This window comes from Tachypleus tridentatus, chromosome 3 (assembly GCF_004210375.1).
Source record: "Tachypleus tridentatus isolate NWPU-2018 chromosome 3, ASM421037v1, whole genome shotgun sequence".
NCBI lineage: Eukaryota > Metazoa > Arthropoda > Merostomata > Xiphosura > Limulidae > Tachypleus > Tachypleus tridentatus.
The window spans coordinates 97,840,234-97,861,009 of NC_134827.1; the positions used below are offsets into that span (position 1 = coordinate 97,840,234).

The 20,776-nt window shown below is 33.1% G+C and overlaps 1 protein-coding gene across 3 annotated transcripts; it reads right to left on the reverse strand.

The window, feature by feature from the left end:
• Positions 1-5,525: 5,525 nt before the first annotated feature.
• On the reverse strand, positions 5,526-12,568 carry LOC143247552 (cytochrome P450 3A41-like). 3 transcript variants are annotated; one of them, XM_076495827.1, is made up of 7 exons: positions 9,163-9,239; positions 7,918-7,961; positions 7,679-7,788; positions 6,786-6,894; positions 6,491-6,579; positions 5,827-5,958; positions 5,526-5,696 (listed from the first exon to the last, which is right to left on the reverse strand). In XM_076495827.1, exons 3-7 carry the CDS (start codon positions 7,744-7,746, stop codon positions 5,639-5,641), a joined length of 456 nt encoding a protein of 151 aa, XP_076351942.1. In that variant the 5' UTR covers positions 7,747-7,788; positions 7,918-7,961; positions 9,163-9,239; the 3' UTR covers positions 5,526-5,638. The 3 variants fall into 3 exon arrangements, 2 of the variants coding, with proteins under 2 accessions (XP_076351942.1, XP_076351943.1); XR_013026608.1 differs by lacking the exons at positions 5,526-5,696; positions 5,827-5,958; positions 6,491-6,579; positions 7,918-7,961 and adding exons at positions 9,862-9,914; positions 10,601-10,697; positions 12,452-12,568 and having other exon boundaries at positions 6,794-6,894; positions 9,163-9,259; XM_076495828.1 differs by lacking the exons at positions 5,526-5,696; positions 5,827-5,958; positions 6,491-6,579; positions 6,786-6,894 and adding exons at positions 9,862-9,914; positions 10,601-10,697; positions 12,452-12,568 and having other exon boundaries at positions 7,695-7,788; positions 9,163-9,259.
• Between the last annotated feature and the right edge of the window lie 8,208 nt (positions 12,569-20,776).

Consider the following 20,776-nt stretch of genomic DNA (forward strand, 5'->3'; position numbering starts at 1 on the left):
GTGCACAACTTTTATTGTCATTTTGGTCTGACAATCAGTGCCTTAACACGTGTAACATCACATACTCTGAGCTTGTAACATTATTACATATATTTCTCTTTAAAATAAAAAAAATATCCCTTTTGCGTTTCTTGTTTTGAAGAGTATTTTATACATGGATGTGCATTTCTCGAGCGCATTTAGTGAATAATTACTAAAAGCACCACCAGGTTTGACTTAGTTTTATTATTGTTTTGATTGGTTGGTTTCATGTACATCAACCAGTGAAACTTTCTTTTTTTAACCTATACTAATTACTTATGTTTCCACTTTACTGTATTTACTGCAGTTATTACCTCACTTCAATTTGAAGTATTTTACTTCCATGTGAAGTAACTCTGTTTTTTTATTCTACAACTGTTTTATTTCAGATTATTACTCGTTAAAAATATTCTTCACCTTATTTGAATAAGACATTTGGTTCATCTATACTGCTTTGTAATTTGTTGTGTTAGTACGTCGTTCGTGTATATGCATGTTATTGTTACTTCGTGTAGACGAAGGTCAGGCCCGGCATGGCCAAGCGTGTTAAGGCGTGCGATTCCTAATCTGAGGGTCGCGGGTTCGCATCCCCTTTGCGCCAAACATGCTCGCCCTTTCAGCCGTGGGGGTGATATAATATGACGGTCAATCTCACTATTCGTTGGTAAAAGAGTAGCCCAAGAGTTGGCGGTAGGTGGTGATGACAAGCTACCTTTCCTCTAATCTTACACTGCTAAATTAGGGACAGCTAGCACAGATAGCCCTCGAGTAGGTTTGTGCGAAATTCAAAACAAACAAACAGTCGTCTATACGATAAATGAATGAAAACTGAACAGACTTATCAAAAGCGTTCCGTCTTTCAGTTTTGGCAACAAATACTGAAGTTCTGTAAAATAATTGATATAATGAGATAATAAAAGTGTAGCATAGAAGACACTCAACTTAGTTATGTATTTCTTAAAGTTATTCAACTTTAAAAACAGTGTTATGGTTAATAAAGTCCGGGTTTGTCAACATTGGATAGCAATTAGTCCCAGCAAAACTTTGAGCTCTGATTTCGTCAGAGTAGATCTGTTGAAATGCATACACACAAAGTGGCCGGTGATGTCGTGGTGTTGACACTTGTGTAAGTAATACCCGCAACGTTTGACCTTGTTTAATCTATTCCGTACTGAGTATTTTCGTTCGGGTATTATTAACATGTAAAAGTACATTCCTATTTTGTATATCATGCTTTGTATGTCTGAAATGTGATTATACTTTTAAGAGCCGAAAATAATCGTTACATGTTCCACATCCATTTCTTACCAACATTTTCTTTCGTCTCTTTATGAACTCCATAATCTGTACTAAACCTGGTATATTATGTTGTAATATGTTTAGAGTTACAAGAACCACTCTATATCAAACTGTTTAGATGATTTAACTTGGGCTTATTCTGAAATGTTGTAATAAAAATAGATAATTATTTTAAATACAACAACACAAACAGTGCAGCTACAGAGTTCTACTTTGATAAGTACTTTTAAACTTAGTTTACCAATTCTTCTAGATGTCGTGATGCAGCTGTTATAAAACAGTAAGTAAAATAATGTGGGCCGCAGCAAGATTCGACGTTTAAAAACGTATTCTGTTATTATTCAGGCCCCAGTCTGGCCAGTTGGTTAAGGAGCTGAACTCCAAAGGTCGCTGGTTCGAATCCTTGTCACACGAAACCTACTTGTCCTTTCAGCCGTGGGGCATTATCAAGTTACAGTCAATCCCGCTATTTATTGGTAAAAGAGTAGCTCAAGAGTTGGCGGTGAGCGGTGATGACTAGCTGCTTTCCCTCTAGCCTTACACTGCTAAATTAGGGACGGCTAGCTTAGATAACCCTCGTATAGCTTTGTGCGAAATTCAAAACAAACAAACTATTATTATCCATACTACCCCCCCCCCAGGATACAGTGGACACAGCAGTCAGCTCACTGTGGCTTTGATTTAAAGTTTAAAACGTTCAAAGAGACAAACAAAATACTTTACGCACACACGTATGGACATGCACATGTAAATATATGTTCGGATTACGAGTCGAACGTCTTAACACGCTTGGCAATGTCGGGCCTAAACGCTATACTGTATGAGTGATAATGAAACGACGAGTTGGCGGTGGATACAGCTGACTAGCTGCTTTTTTTCTGGTTCATAGGCTAAAAGTAAGACATGATCATGTGTCGTATTGAATCCTCATAGATGCAGAGAAACAGTTTTTATATATAAAACAACGATATCTGAGAAAGACATCGTGTGATATCGAGGAACGTTTTTTCTCTTTCAAGTCTTTCAGACTGATATGGAAAGCTAATATTTCGGTCATCTCTCGCAGACAAACTTACCGATTGACCATCTCAGTGATGAAGTTTCATGATGGGAGGACTGCGGTGTTTTAATAAAACCAGTATTAACTAGTTAGTGTTAGACATAAGTAAATATTTTAGAATAACTTACGTTGTGACGTAAATAGATCTTATTTCATATTTCGTGTTTATTTCCCACAGAAACAAACAAGCATGTGGTAACAATCTGTTTAAAGTCAGTGGAACAGAAACCACGTGAGAAAGCATGTTACAGCAAGTACAATGGACCATAAACAGTGTTCTATTGCAATGTCCAAACTTTCTTTATTTTGCTGAACCATCAAGAAGATTAGACCAGCATAGCTATACGACAACTTCACCTCAACTGCTCTCTAGGAAACAGCATAATAACACAACTCGCAGACCGAACAGGGCAACAGCTTCGTTAAGAGTACATCACTACAGCCAACACAAAGTAAGTCTTATGTATACACTGACAGTAACAACTACAGACAACCACAAAGACTCTACAAGCACATTCTAAAGTAGCAGATGCCAGAAAGCATCACTACCAGACCACAACTGATGAAAAAGACATGTTTATCCTCTTACCGTAAATGATTCTGAAACGGTAATCTCAAACGAATGCGCAGACAAAAAATAGCAAGTTCTAGGCAGGACTTAAATAATAATAACTTTGAACTTTTTTTGGCACATACAAAAAACCAGAGTATCGATATAATAACAATTAACAAAACATTACTCTATGAATATTCCACTTTCAGTCTCCCAGGTTACAATATTCATTATAAATGAAAAACGTCAGAGGAGGGGGGTACCATCCTATTCTATAAAAGACATCAGAATTGTTTTTCTAAGTACACAATAACGACTGGATTAACTAACATATTCTGAGTATCATTGACATCCGAAACAATCTTATTATAACACATTTGTCAATACATATATATAGCTTACATCAAAACCGTATACACGGTTCATGCTAAAGATAGTAGAGGACTAACCCTAAACATAATGTTTCTAACTGTCACTAATGTGCAGGGACATTAATAAAGTAGGGACTCAGTGGCAAAAAGGGCACATTTTAAGCATTTTTAGGCAAGACTTTGGGGTGAGGGAAGATGGTGTTAGGTGACATTTTGAGGATTGTGGACGGTGCACATAAAGTGTCAGTCCATGAGAAACAAATATATTCTATTTTGTTCTTACCAAAATTATTAAACTCTCAAACTAGTAGTGTTGGACAATATTTTATGAAGAAGAAGGAGAACACACTTGGGTCATAAGAAGATAAACGTTTGGGCTTTGATCTACTCAGCCATATGCACACATCTTAACTGTACGTCAACAAACACAAGTAGTGGACATTTGAGAGATTAATTATCTCATCAAAGAGAACACCTCAACAACACGTCCTAACTGCTCACAAGATACATCAGACTAAGCTATAAATAGTAACTGCTTCATGTATCAACTATCGACTTCAAATTTCATCAAAACATAGGAGGCCACCCGATTCTCATTTTCTTTAGCATTTCTCATAAAACTACTTCCTGGCAGGCAAATAACTTGACAACATCACTTAAACAGATTAGTTAAAATTCAAAATTAAAATAAACAAAATATTTCTAGATACATCCACTGATGACTCCGATTTTGCCACTATTGAAAGCTGTGTTTTAAACATCATGGAAGTTTTGGTTTGTTTTGAATTTCGCGCAAAGCTACCCGAGGATTATCTGCTCTATCCGTCTCTAACTTAGCAGTGTAAGACTAGAGGGAAGGCAGCTGGTCATCACCGCCCAATCTTAGACTATTTATTTAGCAACGAATAGTGAGATTGACAATCACGTTATAACGCCCTCACGGTTGAAAGGGCTAGCATGTTTGATGTGATGGGGATTAGAACCCGCGACCCTCGGATTACGAGTCGAGCGTCTTAACTACTTGGTTATACAGGGATCATGGAAGTTATTTGTTCAGCAGGCTCGTTATTGAAAAACATCGTCTGTTCATAAAAACACACGTATTAAACTTCACGTGAAAATATAAAACAACACAATCCACAAACTCAAGAAACAGTCGTATAGCAAATGGAAAACTTTCTGCACTTTAATTGACATTTCTAAACAAAACATCCTGTAATTCCTCACAATCTCAACTAACTCACAACGTTTATTTATGAATTATGAGTAAACGTCAACGTATTTACTGAATACCTTTCAGAAACGTTTAAATACTACCTACATTTCATACACAGCAACATGAAGGTGTAAATAATCGCATTATAACCAATGCTGTTGGGACAGCAGTAAGTTTTCGTATTTATAACACTAAAATCAGGAGTTCGATTCCATTCGGTGAACAAAGCAGATAGCCCAGTGTGGTTTGCTACAAAAAACTGTAAAAACAATTCTGACTTTTTCAAACCTATGTGTACAGTGTATTAAAAATATACGAACATGAATTGATAACAAGAACAGTTCGTAAGATCTTCCAGTTTATTTTGGTTCTGTAATTACACTTGTGTTTAAGAATACAGAACTTAACAAACATATTATGATTCAAACTATAATCTACAAGAACAGAGTTAATAAAATCAATTTTAACTAATGTATTTATGTTGGTAATTAAATAACGTTTATTTAAATGAATATTTCTTTCCACTAGAGGCCACCACTACAGGAACTACTTTCACATGAACACCATGTACTGGACCAATGACTAACAAATAAAAATATCTCTGCTACACAGTTTAAATCTGATGAGAGATAATGCCTATTTTTATACATAACTTAGTATTTACTTTGTGATTTATCTTTATGACTAATTGCATTATTTGTAGGAAAATTATAATTTTCATATAACATGTTTAAATCTGATGGTGTTTTCATGCAAAATATTTTATACATAACTTAGTATTTACTTTGTGATTTATCTTTATGTACTTATTGCATTATTTGCAGAAAATTATAATTTTCATATAACTATGTTTGTGAATAAACTGGTGTTTTTCATTCCAAAATATTTTAAACATGAAACTTTTTTAGTATTTACTTTGTGATTTATCTTTATGTACTTATTGCATTATTTGCAAGAAAATTATAATTTTCATATAACTATGTTTGTGAATAAACTGGTTTTTTCATTCCAAAATATTTTAAACATGAAACTTACGATTTCCGTCTTTTCAGAAAGAACTATCTTGTATGCGCGTAAGATTCTGGCCAAAGCAAATTTAGCTTCCAATTGCGCCATTCTCATGCCAACACAGTTTCGTGGCCCAGATCCAAACGGTTGATAGGCCATGTGGTGGCACTTACGTTTCAAATTAAAAATGTTCATCGTTATTTCTCCAAATTAAAAGAAATATTTTCGAAGAAAAATATTAATAAATCTGTAAAAATAACACAAAGTTATAAGTATGTATTAGCTATTTAGTGTTTACCTCTCAGGCTTAAACTCGTATGGCTCAGACCAGATCTTTGGATCGTGATGGAAATGCCAAACAGGCACCTGTATGGTAGTGTCTTTGGGAATTTTGAAATCATCTAGCTGGTCAGAAAATCTGTTTACAAACCTATAAAAAATAAAAATACATGTATTTCTTGTCTCATTGCTCGTTTAGCATCGTCAGGAGGTAGTGGAAGATAATTACCACTATCCAATAAAATAGCATCTCTTTCAAATTGAATCGAGGAAATTCTCACATGTTTTCCCTGGTAAAAGCATTGATAAATAATTATGACATCTTTAATTCACGTGAAGGTCTTACAAATTGATGAAATATGTAATTTTTGCCTCTGTTTACAGAAAAAGTTAATTTCACAAAAATCAAATGATTATATATCATTGTTCCATATGTCTTTTCTTTCTCATCAAAGATAAGAGAACCTGTGTGGTGGAGATTTAATGTTTTCTTTTATTGTTTATATTCTCTGCTGTAAACGGCAGTTTCTTCTACTCAAAGAGTATGTTAATTTCGGTGTCAAGTAAATTAAGTTATTTATAAACAAACCAGTGTTTGGGAGTGAGTGATTTGTGTAGTTTACATCGAAGATGTTGATTTTGGTAAAAGGCGCCATTTTGAATTGAAAGAAGAACAAACTCACGTGATAACTGGCGGATACACCCGCAGAGATTCCGAGAAAACTTGGTCTAAATATCGAAGTTTGTTTACTGTGTTGTAATCTAAGACACCCTATAAAGATTATTAAGAATGAAAATAAATATTTAATGTTTTGATTAGAAATCGGATGAAAATATATTTACAATAAATTTAGTATAAACTTTCTCAAACACCTGAGAGTAACAATCTATTGAAAAGGTTTTAAAACTGAAATTATTGAAGATTTTAGTCCAGAATTCTAGTTTATATTTAAGATACAAAGAAAACTCAGGTCTTACATCTTGTCCTAAGAAATCGTTCATTTCTTCACGAATCTTTTCCTGGGCATCTTGTGGGTTCACCAATATATAGGTTGTGAAGCCAAGGGCTGTACTTGTTGTTTCATAACTGTTCAAATAAACAAGACTGATATACTGTTTCTCTATCTATGATAATTATGTAATAAGTAGAAAAGCAGCATGAACATTTTGAATATTCCAACAATAATAATATCTAATACCTTCATGACATCTTTCTATGTTTTAATAAAACATTTAATGTAATAATTTAATTTAATACAAAAATATTCTAGAAACGAGTAAGTACAGTTTGTGTACGATTTATAAAATATGAAAAATACCAACAGAAGACTGGTAAACACTAGTATGTAAATTGAATGAGTTTAATTTCATACAGTTATTAATCAAACAAAAGGATCGTATATATATGACATGTAGTCACTGTAGAATCATAACCTTAAAGAAGACATAAAAACAGATAATTTTGTTAAAACTTAAATAGCAATATGTTTCCTCATCCTTCCACACATACAGACAGAAAGTAGGAAAACAAACAAACTGGTTTTCACTTTCCATCAGCCAATCATTTCAGAGCACAATGAAATAACTAAGACACTTGAGTAACAGAAATCAATCCATAATAATGTTTCCTTTAATTAATACTTGTTTTCACAGTTGATGTGTGAACTTCATCGCGCAATATGTGAGAATGTTAATATTGTTAACTGTGGTATGCCATAATTAAACAAATATTCAATACATGAATAGCTGAAAGAAATTGTTCACATACAGAAACAAAAGACATCACTTCAACTGCTTCCTTTATAATGTAGTTAACCACACAAATACTATATAGTGTAAGTACAGTAAGTTTATATAAATATTGTACTTACTACAGCACGTGGACATGAGACTTTCCCAGCCAATAAGAAAAGGATAGAATTTGCTTTAATTTCCACATTTGTAATAAACTTCATCTGTTTCTTCCCTTCCTTCGAAGTTTCTGGTCAAATAAATGGACAAACGTGTATACAACGTAACCAAATAGAGATTTGACTAGTTCTGTATCTTTTTGTTATACATTTAAACAGTGACAATAATTAAATACAGGTGAAATACAATTTGAAATTACCTGGTCTGGATGGACTTGTTACTGCTCGAGAACCGCTGCTAAGACTAAGGAAACAAAACAAAATGTTTAAAAGAGTATTGGTTCACGATCAGTGGAATAAGTAAAGATGTAAACATGTGATATTTGTTAATAAATCGAAGTTTCAAATGTTTAGCTAATACAAACAACAGTTTGTGTACATGTAGAGAGCAGAAAGGTATCAGAAACAAATTACATCTATAATGAAGTATGGTTAAAGGTCACTTCAAGTTTGATGCTGCAGTTTAACCAACAGTGTTGGGGTTCTACACAATGTTGATGGCACTTTTACTGTATACACATTATTCCCTAATACTCTCTTCCCTCTGTAGAACATCCCATTCGACAATGATCCGTGCACACAAAAAATATGGTGAACAAAATATTCTAGTAAACAGGTAGATGGAATATTCATAATCATGGCTTTTCTTCAAGAAAGTCGAGATATGAGTTTTTTTTTAGGTTGTAAATGCTAATGCTAAGACTGAAAAGGTTAAAAGTTGATCAAACAAAATTAACTAAATTGTGTATTTGTAATGGGGAGAAATCATGTAGAATATGTGGAACAATATACCACAAATGTACATTTATATCTTTTATAGGAAAAAAGAAAACATATTGTGATTGTAAGCCTTTGTAAATTAAAGTGAAGGAAAATGTATACGAAAGGAAAAATAAGCATAAATAAGAGACTAGAGAAACAAAATCTTATTTCACAAAAGTCACTGTTTGAAATGTTTTTCAAATGTCTACATAAGGTAAAAACATAGTTATTTTATATTGAATTTTCACACCATACAAAGAAACCAAAGATGCTATTTCATAATCCATGGGTTCGTTATGCCCCAACCTATTACAAATAACATATTCAAGTGAGAGGACTCCAACTCGTACCAACTTGTACAAGTATTTGTTTCATTGCTTGAGATGGCAGAACACCTGCGTAAATATTCCTAAAGAAATGCATAACTACACGTTACTGCAAGTATGTTGGAAAGTAGTTATAGAAAGTTATAATTTTAGTTATTTCAGTGCTACTGTTCAAGTATCAATTAAAATACGTATTTATTCCAAACCTTTTGGAGTAAAAGTGTAATTTGAATATATTACTTCCTTATGTAAGTTATCCACCTTAATCATTTTACTTGTTTAAAATTTTTTATGACATTGTTTTACTAATTAAACTTATTGTTTTCAAATTTCTTTTTAGATGTTTTTCTTTCTTACCGGTCTTCCCGTAAATTTGTGGAAATCTTTAATTTGTATTTGTTTCAAGAGGTCCAAATCCGCTACGATAATGATTGATAAACGTCCGTAATAGAATCTAGAAAATAAATCATAAATTAATCTTCAAAATAGTTAACACAGCCACACCTTTTAATCATTTTGTACTGTAGATTCCACTTTTAAACCAATTGTGTAAAAACGTTTAATATTGGTGTGTTTACGATGACGATCTTTACTTGAAATATATTTATATAAAACGATATCTTATTGGTCGAGTATTGAAGAAAAATCTTACAAGCAGATATAGGAGGATTATAGTTTAATAAATAAGATTTTATCTATCTAGAATGATCTAATGCTAAATATGATGAACATAATTACTTTGTTAATTTAATAATAAAATAATATTTTTTTTACTTTACGTTTATTCAATTTCTAAGAATAAAAACTTATAACTATATCAATTAAAATATCTAAATTTCTGTTTGCAATTGTTCGTTTGTAAGTTTGAAAGAAAGAAGCAATAATTATCGTTCTAGAGATAAAATAAAAACCATATTTAATATTTCTATTTTTGTATATTCTAGAAGCAGCAAAGTGAAAAATTTAAACTTTCGTTTAACAGGTGGCAAAAATATCAAAATTCAATTGTACAAATATATGTATTACCATATACAACAATCTATGAGAGAAACTTACCCACAAATGTTGCCATATTTTTTTATCCATTCTTCTCGACATTTAATGGCACCCTTTAAGAATAGAACAAAACGTCCATTAATTATTTATAAAACTAAACACTGTAATCCATCAAAACCATTTATGATAAATTTTGATTGCCTTTTCAATTTACTTGTGAGAATTACTTAAACCTCGTTTCAACCTAAGCCTCGTTTCAACTTAAGCCTATTACGTTGAAAACTTTCAATTTTATTGACTACTTCTACTGATTTTCATCAATAAGATATTTACAATAGATATTTAAGAATACGTTTTAACGTTAAGCATAATAAGTTGATCCATTATAACGTTATTCTTCATAATGACTTCGTTATATTCATGGATATATTTATTTTTTATATCTCTTACTAATGTTTGTTTTTCTACAAATTTCATTCCCTAGATTCTTCAGTCAATTCTGTAAGTTCAGTCATGTAGCATTTTATCATGAGTAGAAATATCATAAAACAAATGTATCTCAACTTAAACAACTTTAACTAAAATTTTAAATTTTGCTGTTTAAATTTCTTATCTATCGCACATTGAAAATTAGTTGAAATTTCAGGAACATTGACTTCAAAGGTTTTTAATAGATTGTGAATCTGATATGATAATGCAGTTATATCGAATGTTTTAATTTATTTACACTTTAAAATGGTTATAATCTGCAAGTTTTCCATTTTTTTAAATATTAGAGTCCAAATAAACTTCTCGAAACCTTGGTTTGAAACTCTCTCAGGCTTCCAAAGATGAAGTTTGGTTTTGGTCCTGGGATGCCAAGGTTTTGAAAGAAAGATAACTTCTTCTGTCGCCACCTGGAAAGAAACAAGACAGAACTGGTAACATGTTCTCTCTCGTTTAATAAAATAAGAAATCAAAGAAATAGTACAGACATTCACATTTGAAACAATCCACTGAAAGGTATTTGTTAACAATTTATTGGTAGTGAGATTCACAGTGTAAAACATTTTAAAAAGTCTTAAAAAGATTGTATCTCATATGGGTAGAAGGAATGTTGGAAGCAGAGCTTCCAGAATGAAGGTATGAAATCACGCCAGGCCGTCTTCGTATTGAAAAAGTAATAGTTAAACCTTATTTGGTTAGAATATTTCTAGCTCTTGTTGTTAACTAATCGTATTGTTATTGTTTGTTCTCTGAAACCAAGTGTTTTTACCCTCTTAAGTAAGCTATATCCTCACTTTGCATATTTAAAAATATGTATGTTAATATTGTTATCTAGACGTAAATAATTATTTTCATTATCGCTTTCTTTCTTGCTGGGTATAAAGTTCCGGGAGGGTCAGTTTCATTGACCATTTATATTGATGCACACTTCTGTTATATGTATTTATATATGATACACGAGGACCAGAGTAAACCAAACTTATTCCAGGTAATGTTTATATGTAACTTACATATACTTTTGTGTGGAAACACTGATTCACACAAACAGTTCTATAATATATTACACTTTCAAAGGTTATAGGCTTAAATTAGGAACATTTATATAAATATTCCACATTGTTTTAATTAAATCTATAATTATTGTAGGGTTTTTGTCTAATAGGTGACCTGTTTCATTTTTTTATACATACTGGTGACTTTGTTACTTTGAACTTAGTACGTGTCTTCATACTTTAGTTGCACACTGTATTATCCAATTGGGATTCGTCAGCTTCAACGACCAAATCGAGAAGCGCTTCTTGCTCGTGTAATGTATACATTTTATTTACATATATCACCCAACACTTTTCAAACCTCTATATTCAAGGTCTTTTGAAATCTATATTTAAATTGATTATTTGTTTTTGGCTCGGAACGTTTTACTTGTTCCTAGATGTTATAAAAGCACAACTCGTCAGTTATAACATTAGAAATACATTCTGGTTGTTTTTAATTATAAAATCAGAAACTGTCAAATACGGTTTGTTTGTCGTAGTTATAAAATTACGAAGCAACAAATATAAAATTTATAATATATTTTGTTACTTGTAGTTATGAAATTTAAACAGTCAATTATAAGACTTGAAATATGTTTTGTTACTTCTGTTAAAGAAATTCAAAAATTTAAATAGAAGATTTGGAATATGTATTGGAACTTTTCAGATTTGACAATTCAGACTATATTAAGCGTCGTAAAATTACGAAATTAAAGCTCTTCAAATACTAATATTAAGAACAAGTACTATACTTACAGTTAGATAACCAGGGCTTTTAAAATATTTTAAAAGTTTCTCAAATATACATGACACCTGTTTAACCTACAAAAACAAGGTCTCTTCATTGGTATATGGATCTACCAATCTCGTCTTATTTTGCTTACTGTAAGGTTATTGTTACTGTCATCTGTTAGGACAACGATAGATCAAGCAACATGAAACTCTAAAATCCGAGCATCCATCCGAGATGGACGAAATTAACAGATTACCCAATTTCCTTTACTTAAAACAAGCATGAAAATCATTCTTGTTTCATAGTAATAATTAGGTTGCTGATTTCTTAGTGATTTCATCTACATGACTTCAAACAAAACTGTATTAAACAACTGTCTTTGAAAACAATCACCTACCTGAACCACGTAACTGTTAATAACAATACAACTGTAAGGACCAGCCAAAGCATGTTTGCTTTTCACTTCAGACTTAAGCAAATGAGATTAGGTTTAGCTTCTTTACCATCTTTTGTAACATTTAATTACGGCACCTAGCGGTAGGAATCTGTTAGTACGAATGACCTTAACTAGTTTATGATAATTTTATAGCTTACTAATCTAATTTCTTTTATCTTTCATCCCTAATATGCACGTATTATATATGTGTATATACATCAATTTGCACTTCTCGAGCGTATTCAGTACATAACTATTGAAAACGCCACTAGGTTTAGCTTATCATTTGTTTTTATTCTGGTTTTGATTGGTTGGTTTTATGTATATTAAATAATGCAAATTCCTTTTTATTCTTCATAACTATAATCATATCTTGTCGACATTTTCCACTTTTATCTCCACTTCACTATATTTACCATCTGACTACAATTTGAAGTATATTATTTTCTTTCCACGTGAAGGAGCTTTGTTTTCTTATTTCTTTGTTTTGCCCAATAAATTACAACATTTATTTTATTTCAATTGTATTTTTTAAATAATATTTTCCATCATATTTTAATATGACATATACTTCTCTTCTAATGGATAGTGATACACTTCGTGGGTTAGTCTTTCGTCTTTATGTATGTTTATGTTATTGTTACTCCGTCTGTACAATGAATAGATTAAGAATTGGTAGTATGTCATGTCACGCGAGCTGTGTTATGGAAAGTCTACAGGAAGGTGTAGCGTGTTTTGAGCATGACAACCATACAACGGAACCTTTTTGCTATTGAAACTAGGTTGCACAAAATATTTTTTTTTTGTTTGGTTTAAATGTATTAATCACTGAACTTAGCGTTATGCTGAAAAAAAGACATTAACACATAACTCTGTTCAAGAGAATATACAAGATGTATGGTTATCAGATACAACATGATAGGAGATGGTGGCATGGATTATAATGATGTGATGATGGTGCTTTAAAATTGTTTTATCATAAAGTCCTCAGTTTCTCTGTTTGTGTGGATGTACGTATGTACGTGTGTGTGTGTGCAAATGTGTATATATATTTATAAAAGAATAACACTGTATAGTAGACGTACGCTCCAAAAAATACACTACCATTGGCCGTATAAATAGTTACCCTCAAGCATACAAAATTTTCACTTAGCATTATTAGTACATTTACAAGAGCTATCTTATGATAAAGACGGTTTAAAGCAAGAAATCAGTAAAGGGTGTTTGATTACAACATTCGACCCGATGAGAAGTGATTCCTTATAATACATGAGTAATATTCTGGTGATAGGCCAGAGTTCGAGGACAGCGTTATCACAGACCAAGAAAGCACAAGTAGACACGAATGATAAGAGGAAATGCACATTGTTTTCTGAAACGTTAGACTTAGTTATTTATCAAATTGTTTCTATAAAAAACAAAATTAATGGCACCTTTCATGAAATATTACATCTTCAAGTAGTCATTTATGTACTGTAGCAAATGGATATGAACATGATGAAGACATTAGAGTTGTGAATTATGTTTCGGTTTTAATTAAAAATTACTAATTAATGCTGTAATCATAGAACTTGTAACAAAAGGATATGCACATACTGAAGGCATTAGGACCGTGACTTATGTTAGATTATATACCCGCGGTATATTAAACTTCGGTAAAACTCTGTTATTAACATCTTATAAACTCTAGTTTTGTAAACACGAATTCTTGTTATTTTTGTTAAAAGTATTTAAAATTCTGGCTACTTTCAGTTTAAGTAAAGTATGAATGTACAAAAACCATATATACAGTTTCTACTACATTTGTGGAAAACTTATTACAGTTTCATTAGGTTTAAAATTGGTAACCGAGACATACATTGAAATCCACGTGTGGGTTTTAGAGTTTGACCATCTGGCTTGACACATTGGCTAAGTAATAATAATAAAAAATCAAATATGCCATTTGCAGTTTCCATGATATGGCGTTATTCCAAAGATCATTTAATTAACTCTTATTTTTTTTATGTCTAACGTTTCTGGATATTCACACAAAACAAATCAGTACACTAAGCATCCAGATATTACATCTTAAATGAAACCATAACTTCATGAGGATGGTCTTCCAGTGCCACATCCATCAGTGAAGTTGGAAACAGAAACATTATCCTGTGAAGGAGACAATGAACCATCTTCATTCTCTTCACCCACTAATTCTATTCTCGTGGTACCTCAACACAAGCTGTTTCATCTGATCACACAAGTAGAACTAAAGGATCTGATTCGTGGCTTGTCTCTATCAAACCAATGTGGGAAACGTATTGGCTACTATTTACACCAATGGGATTTATCAACTTTTGTTTTGGTTTACTTTTGTCTGGTTTGCCTTTGCCTGCTGGAAAGTAGGTTTCAGTATGCTTAGTTGGCAGAGCATAGATAGTCCATTGTAAAGCTCTGTGCTTAACTGCAAATAAACAAATGAACTAAACGATATATGTGCAGTAAGTGATGAGCATGATGAGCGCTTCCACTAAGATATTTCTACAATGGATATCAAGGATAATGGAGTCCTGCGATGAGGGGAGATTATTGTTGATTCTTGCAGCTTGAAACTGAAAACATATACAAACGGCACAACAAGTCAAGCAGCCATGTTATAACAAAAAATAACACTATGACGACAATTTTGAACACAACCTGAATGTATTTTCAGTATCTTATCTTATTATGTCAATTGAATTATAAAATGGTATTATTGTTATGTATGGCTTTTGGACATTCTTAAGTGCAATTTTAAAGGAATAGATAAAGTTATCAAAGAAAAAAGTTATTTATACAGCATATAATAACATTTTGAATAAATCTATCAGAACTAGAAAACTAGGGGTGATCGATACTTTCCAACTTGATTTCTAGAATCAGCATCGTCAACGTTTTCAGAAACAGTTTCATACTGACAGAAATCTGTTCTTTGTAGCATGGTGCAATTATCAGTTACATGATTAATCTTTTGTTTCAAACTTTTGCGAAAATCTCCACTCAGGCTATTTACACCTTGTCATTATTAATGCTGTTCTACAACACTAGAGGACGGGCAAGTAGTCAAAAGAAATCCCGCCATTCCTACTTAATGGGCCCGGCATGGCCAGGTGGGTTAAGTAGTTCGACTCGTCATCTGAGGGTCGCGGGTTCGAATTCCAGTCGCGCCAAACATGCTTGCCCTTTCAGGCGTGGAGACGTTTAATGTGACAGTTAATTCCACTATTCGTTGGTAAAAGAGTAGCCCAAAAGTTACTAGTCTTACACTGCTAAATTAGAACCGGCTAGCGCAGATAGCTTTGCGCGAAATTCAAAAACGAAACATTGTTATAGCGATGATATAAAAACACGACTACCCACAGCAATTGTATCAGTATGTAGGTCATGCTAAATATTTGCTTACCTCTTACGTGTCGTGATTATTAGCATTGAATGTCCTCAGTTATCGACAAACGTTAAGTGTAAATGTCGCAGTATTCATGTGTTACTAGTGATAACAACTTCCGTTCTCTGTCAGTTGCACTAAAATAATAGAGTGCAAAACCTCGTGGCTTAGAGAGGAATGTGTCATGCGTCTATTTCATTACTGTTCGAGAACATCGGTCGTAACTCTGGTCTACAGTTACGGCATCACGCTACTTTAACTAAACTCTTGTTCATGTTAACAATACACTTGTATTATGCAAAGATATATTTTTCAAAGAGATTTTCGATCAAGGAAAGCAAGTTTCATGTGGTGATTTATTTTCAGTAGTTTACTCTAAATCACCTTCTTTCAAGTATACCTTCCCTCATACTTTCTAATGTTTACCTGTTTCAGATAAATAAGGCTAAAATGCTAGACAACACTCCACTGTCCAGTGGTACCAGTGTATAAAACAGTTGACCCTTCCAGGCAGCCTTTAGTTACATACTGGGAAAGTAATATGCATCTTCACTCTCTTTATTGTGTATCTAAATATTAGCCTATCTCTTCAGAACTGTTTATCTATAAGTGTGACAGTGAAAGTAATAAGTGTGATATATTTTCTATTTATCAAGATCTTACTTAACTATTCGAAGTTCACCAGACCATCATTTTATCGCACAACATTTTCGTGTTGTTTTTGGTTTCTTCCGGCACCGCCAGGGTATTAAAATCACTTTGTTAAAATGCTCTTTGTAATCCTTCTCTTTTTTTAACAGTTGGAATAGCTACGCCTATTCTAATAAACCTCAACACTGTTTTTTTTTTTCCACGAGTAGAAAATTTTCATAGTCAAAAATTAATCATTTCTGTTATTGGCCATTTCGTACAAGTTTGATTTCATACATCGTTGTAAACTAATATCAGTTCATGTATCTCAGAACGGCTGGTATGGGTATTTACACTTTTATTGATAAGCCACTCTGAGATACATTTTTATTTCAAGTGGGTTTCTCGTCATCAAGTAATATCAGTTTACTTTTACGAGAATCAGGTGTCTGTTTGCTCGTTTGTATTTTGCACAAACTTACACGAGGGCTATCTGACACACGTATTATTGGTAATTCATTCTACTCTCGTTATTTAACTTTTGGTAGAAGCTGCATCACTTCCTTGTAGTTTGTTTGTTTGTATGTTTTTTTAATTTTGCACAAAGCTACTCGAGGGGCTATCTGTGCTAACCGCCCCTAATTCAGTTGTGTAAGACAAGAGAGAAGGTAGCAACTCATTACCACCCATTGCCAACTCTTGAGCTACCTTTTTACCAACGAATAGTGAGATTAACTCTCCCTCACGTAATAACGACCCCACGGCTGAAAGGACGAGCACACTTGGTGTGACGGGAGATTCGAACCCGTGTCTCACGAATTACGAGTCGAGTGCCTTAACCACCTAGCCATGCTGGACCAACGTAATGTGACTGAAGTTCGATGAATATTAAAGCCCACCACCCCTCCATTTAGTGAATACTTCGTTCTTAATGGATTTATTACCACTCACACGATGAACCAGTTGCATCACGATATGGTACCATATATGGTAAAAGGATAAGGTATTTATAATGTGCACCACTAGTGGCATGGCTCAGCAAGATGTGAAGGCCGGTACGTTCACCAGTGTTTATTCCTTCTAAAACTTGTGTCATTCGTGGTGAAGCACGGTAGTAACTTTACCCTTAGATTCAGGGTTCGATTTCCTGTGATGGATAGCTCAATGTGGCTTTGCACTAGAATAATTACATCTAATGAAGCACGCACAAGCTGAGCGAAACTTGAGCAATAAAAATTTAAAAGCAGTTTAAAATATCTTATGTGGTGCCCTCTATTAGAAAAAGATACAATTTTCGTAGCGGCACCGTGTTAATATTAACATGCTGGTTAGCTAAATCCCAGTTTACTATTGGATTTCTTTTCTGGATATTGCAAAAGTTTTACTCTATATCGTCATGAAGATAATTTCCTGTTCTTCATTAAAATAAAAAAATTGTTTACGACTAAACTATCCATACGTTATCGTACTTTAGGAGAGCTCATGTGATTTGGGTGTTTACGATACAGCTGTTGTCGTACTTTACTAGTGCAACTGTGAACAAGATTTGATAAGAGCTACTGATCTCTCAAAAATTCATTGTTTTCTGTTCAAGTGTATATATTATGAAGTATTTAGAGATACTGAAATTTACAGTTTTGATTAAAATCGATTGAAGACGAGTACAATGAGGTTAAAAACTTTTCCAAACCAAATTCAAAACTTAACAACAACACTCCAAGTAACTTTTCTTGTGGAAATGGAGCAAAGGTGTAGTTTTATATTGTTTTAATTTAGATTGTTTTAAATCACACCGTTACAGATTTGAAATAAGCAAGAGATAAATTTGTGTTTTAGATAAATCTTTCGTTTTCAGTATTATTCAGAGTAGAAATATATATATATATATATGTAGGAGATTATCGGAAATCCTTTTTTGGGAATCTCACCCCTAGACATTTTAAGTGATTTTCATACAGTGTTAAAATAGCTAATTAAATAAACGGACAAAAGAAGGAACTTACGAATTTGAGTTAAAAAATATTCAAAAGGTTTATCGCCTGCAAATAACCAAAAAACATTGTCAGTTTGAACGGTGTCATCATTTCTCACGGTAATTCCCAATGTCCATGACACAACATGAATTTAAAGGTGTCTTAGAAATGATTGCTTCCGAAGAACACTAAAGTAAAATGATAGTGACTTGAGTGTTAACTTGTTCACATATTGGCTGGTTACTCACGTGCTAGATCAAATTATGTGTAATAAAACTGTAGCCGTTCCGGATCCTTGCTACAAGAACTTTCTGTCCATTATCTCTGCGTATTCGAGCTGGTCAATCCTCTATTTTAACCTTGATGTGGAAAAGCTTGTGATGTTATTGCTTGTCCCAAATCGCTTGTCATCTGGACACAGCTCCACTCTGATGACGGTCTTCTTTTCAATATATTCAATGGATAGAGACTCAAAGTGTCATTACTGGCTGAATGATTGTATTTCCGACAGTTTGTCATCCTAGAAGTCATTACTGGTACCACGAAGAAGATTGAGGTGTATGTTAGTTGATCCTCCTGTTTGTCCATGGAAGCTAACAAAGTTTTGATGTGTTGTAAGAAAGAAGTTTTTAGTGGAACTAACATTCTAGACTTTACAGAAACAGTAGAATAAGGTGAGTAGAATGGATATTCTGTCACCATCTTTCTCGGGGGAAACTGATGGTATGAATAGTAGTAGGCTAAACATTTTGAACAAAAATAACGTAAACTAAGTTTTATATTAAATATTAAACCAAATGGTTTCAATTGTTCAAATACATCCAGTATTGAAACTAACATATCCTGATGAGTGTTAAGTTTCTGTATATATTGCACCTCAACGATCTATAACACTTTATTATTATTGTGGTCCTTGTCACTGCATCTATGGAACCATGAAAGTGAAAACCATAGGTGAGTAAATAGGGCGTTTGAGAGCAGCAATAAAAAGAACATTCTAGTAGTTTGGTTTGGTTTGAATTTTGCAAAAAGCTACACAATGGCTATCTGCGCTAGCCCTCCCTAATTTAGCAGTGTAAGGCTAGAGAAAAGGTAGCTAGTCAACACCACCCACCGCCAACTCTTGGGCTACTCTTTTTACCAGCGAATAGTGGGAATGACCGTCACATTATCACGCCTTCACGTCTAAAATGGTGAGCATGTTTGGTGTGACAGGGATTTGAAAATGCGACTCTTGGAATACTAGTCAAGTGCCTTAACCACCTTGACATGCCAGGCTACCAAATAATATAAAAAATTATTAAATTCAAATTTCTGATATGTGGTGCCCTCTTTAGGAAAGAGTGCAAATCTTTGTACTTCATATGGTTGAGAATATCCACTGTTCGTTCAGATTTAGTGCCTTGGTAACTGGTCTTTTTTTCTTTTTCTGCCCTCGTGTGTTTGTTGATGGATCTTTAGCAAAAACTTGAATTTTCGTAACTTATTAAAAGCGAAAGAAATAACATAATAACAGCCAGATGTTTTCCTAAGTGCTATTTCACATACAGTACGAAATATTTAATTGGATTAATATAATGCGAAATGTGGCAAAGCAATGGAACTAATATGTCTTAGTTAGAAATTATGGTACACTGTACTTTCCATATATCTCTTAAGGCACAGTGTAGGTTGTAAAATATTGAATTATTAAAGTGTGACCCTTATGCAGCTTACACCCATAAATAATATTAGTATTGTCTAATAAATTGTACTTACAAGTTTACCAGATATAAATATCTATTTTATATGAGTTTCTCTCACATATAACACGGCACGGCATCGCCAGGTTGTTATGGTGTTCGATTCGAAGGTCGCGGGTTCGAATCGCCGTCGCACCAAACATGCTTGCACTTTCAGCCGTGGTTGCATTATAATGGGACGGTTAGTCCCACTATTCGTTGGTTAAAGAGTAGCCCAAGAGCGAGTGGTGATAACTAACTGCCTTCCTTTTAGGGATGGCTAACGCTGATAGACCTCGGGAAGTTTTGCACGAAATTCATAAGAAACAAACAAACAGATCTAGAATTAGAATTGAAGTCTATATAACATTTTTACACTCAGAGGTATACATATATGACGCTTTATAATGTGTAAATTGAGGTTTTAATCTTGCGGTGACCAGAGCTAAGATAGCTCCTCGTGAAATTTTGAACTTAACAAAAACAAACAAACAATCAAAGAAATATTGTAATAACTTTTTCAATGGACTTACAATCATAGTTTTATTTACAAAGTAAA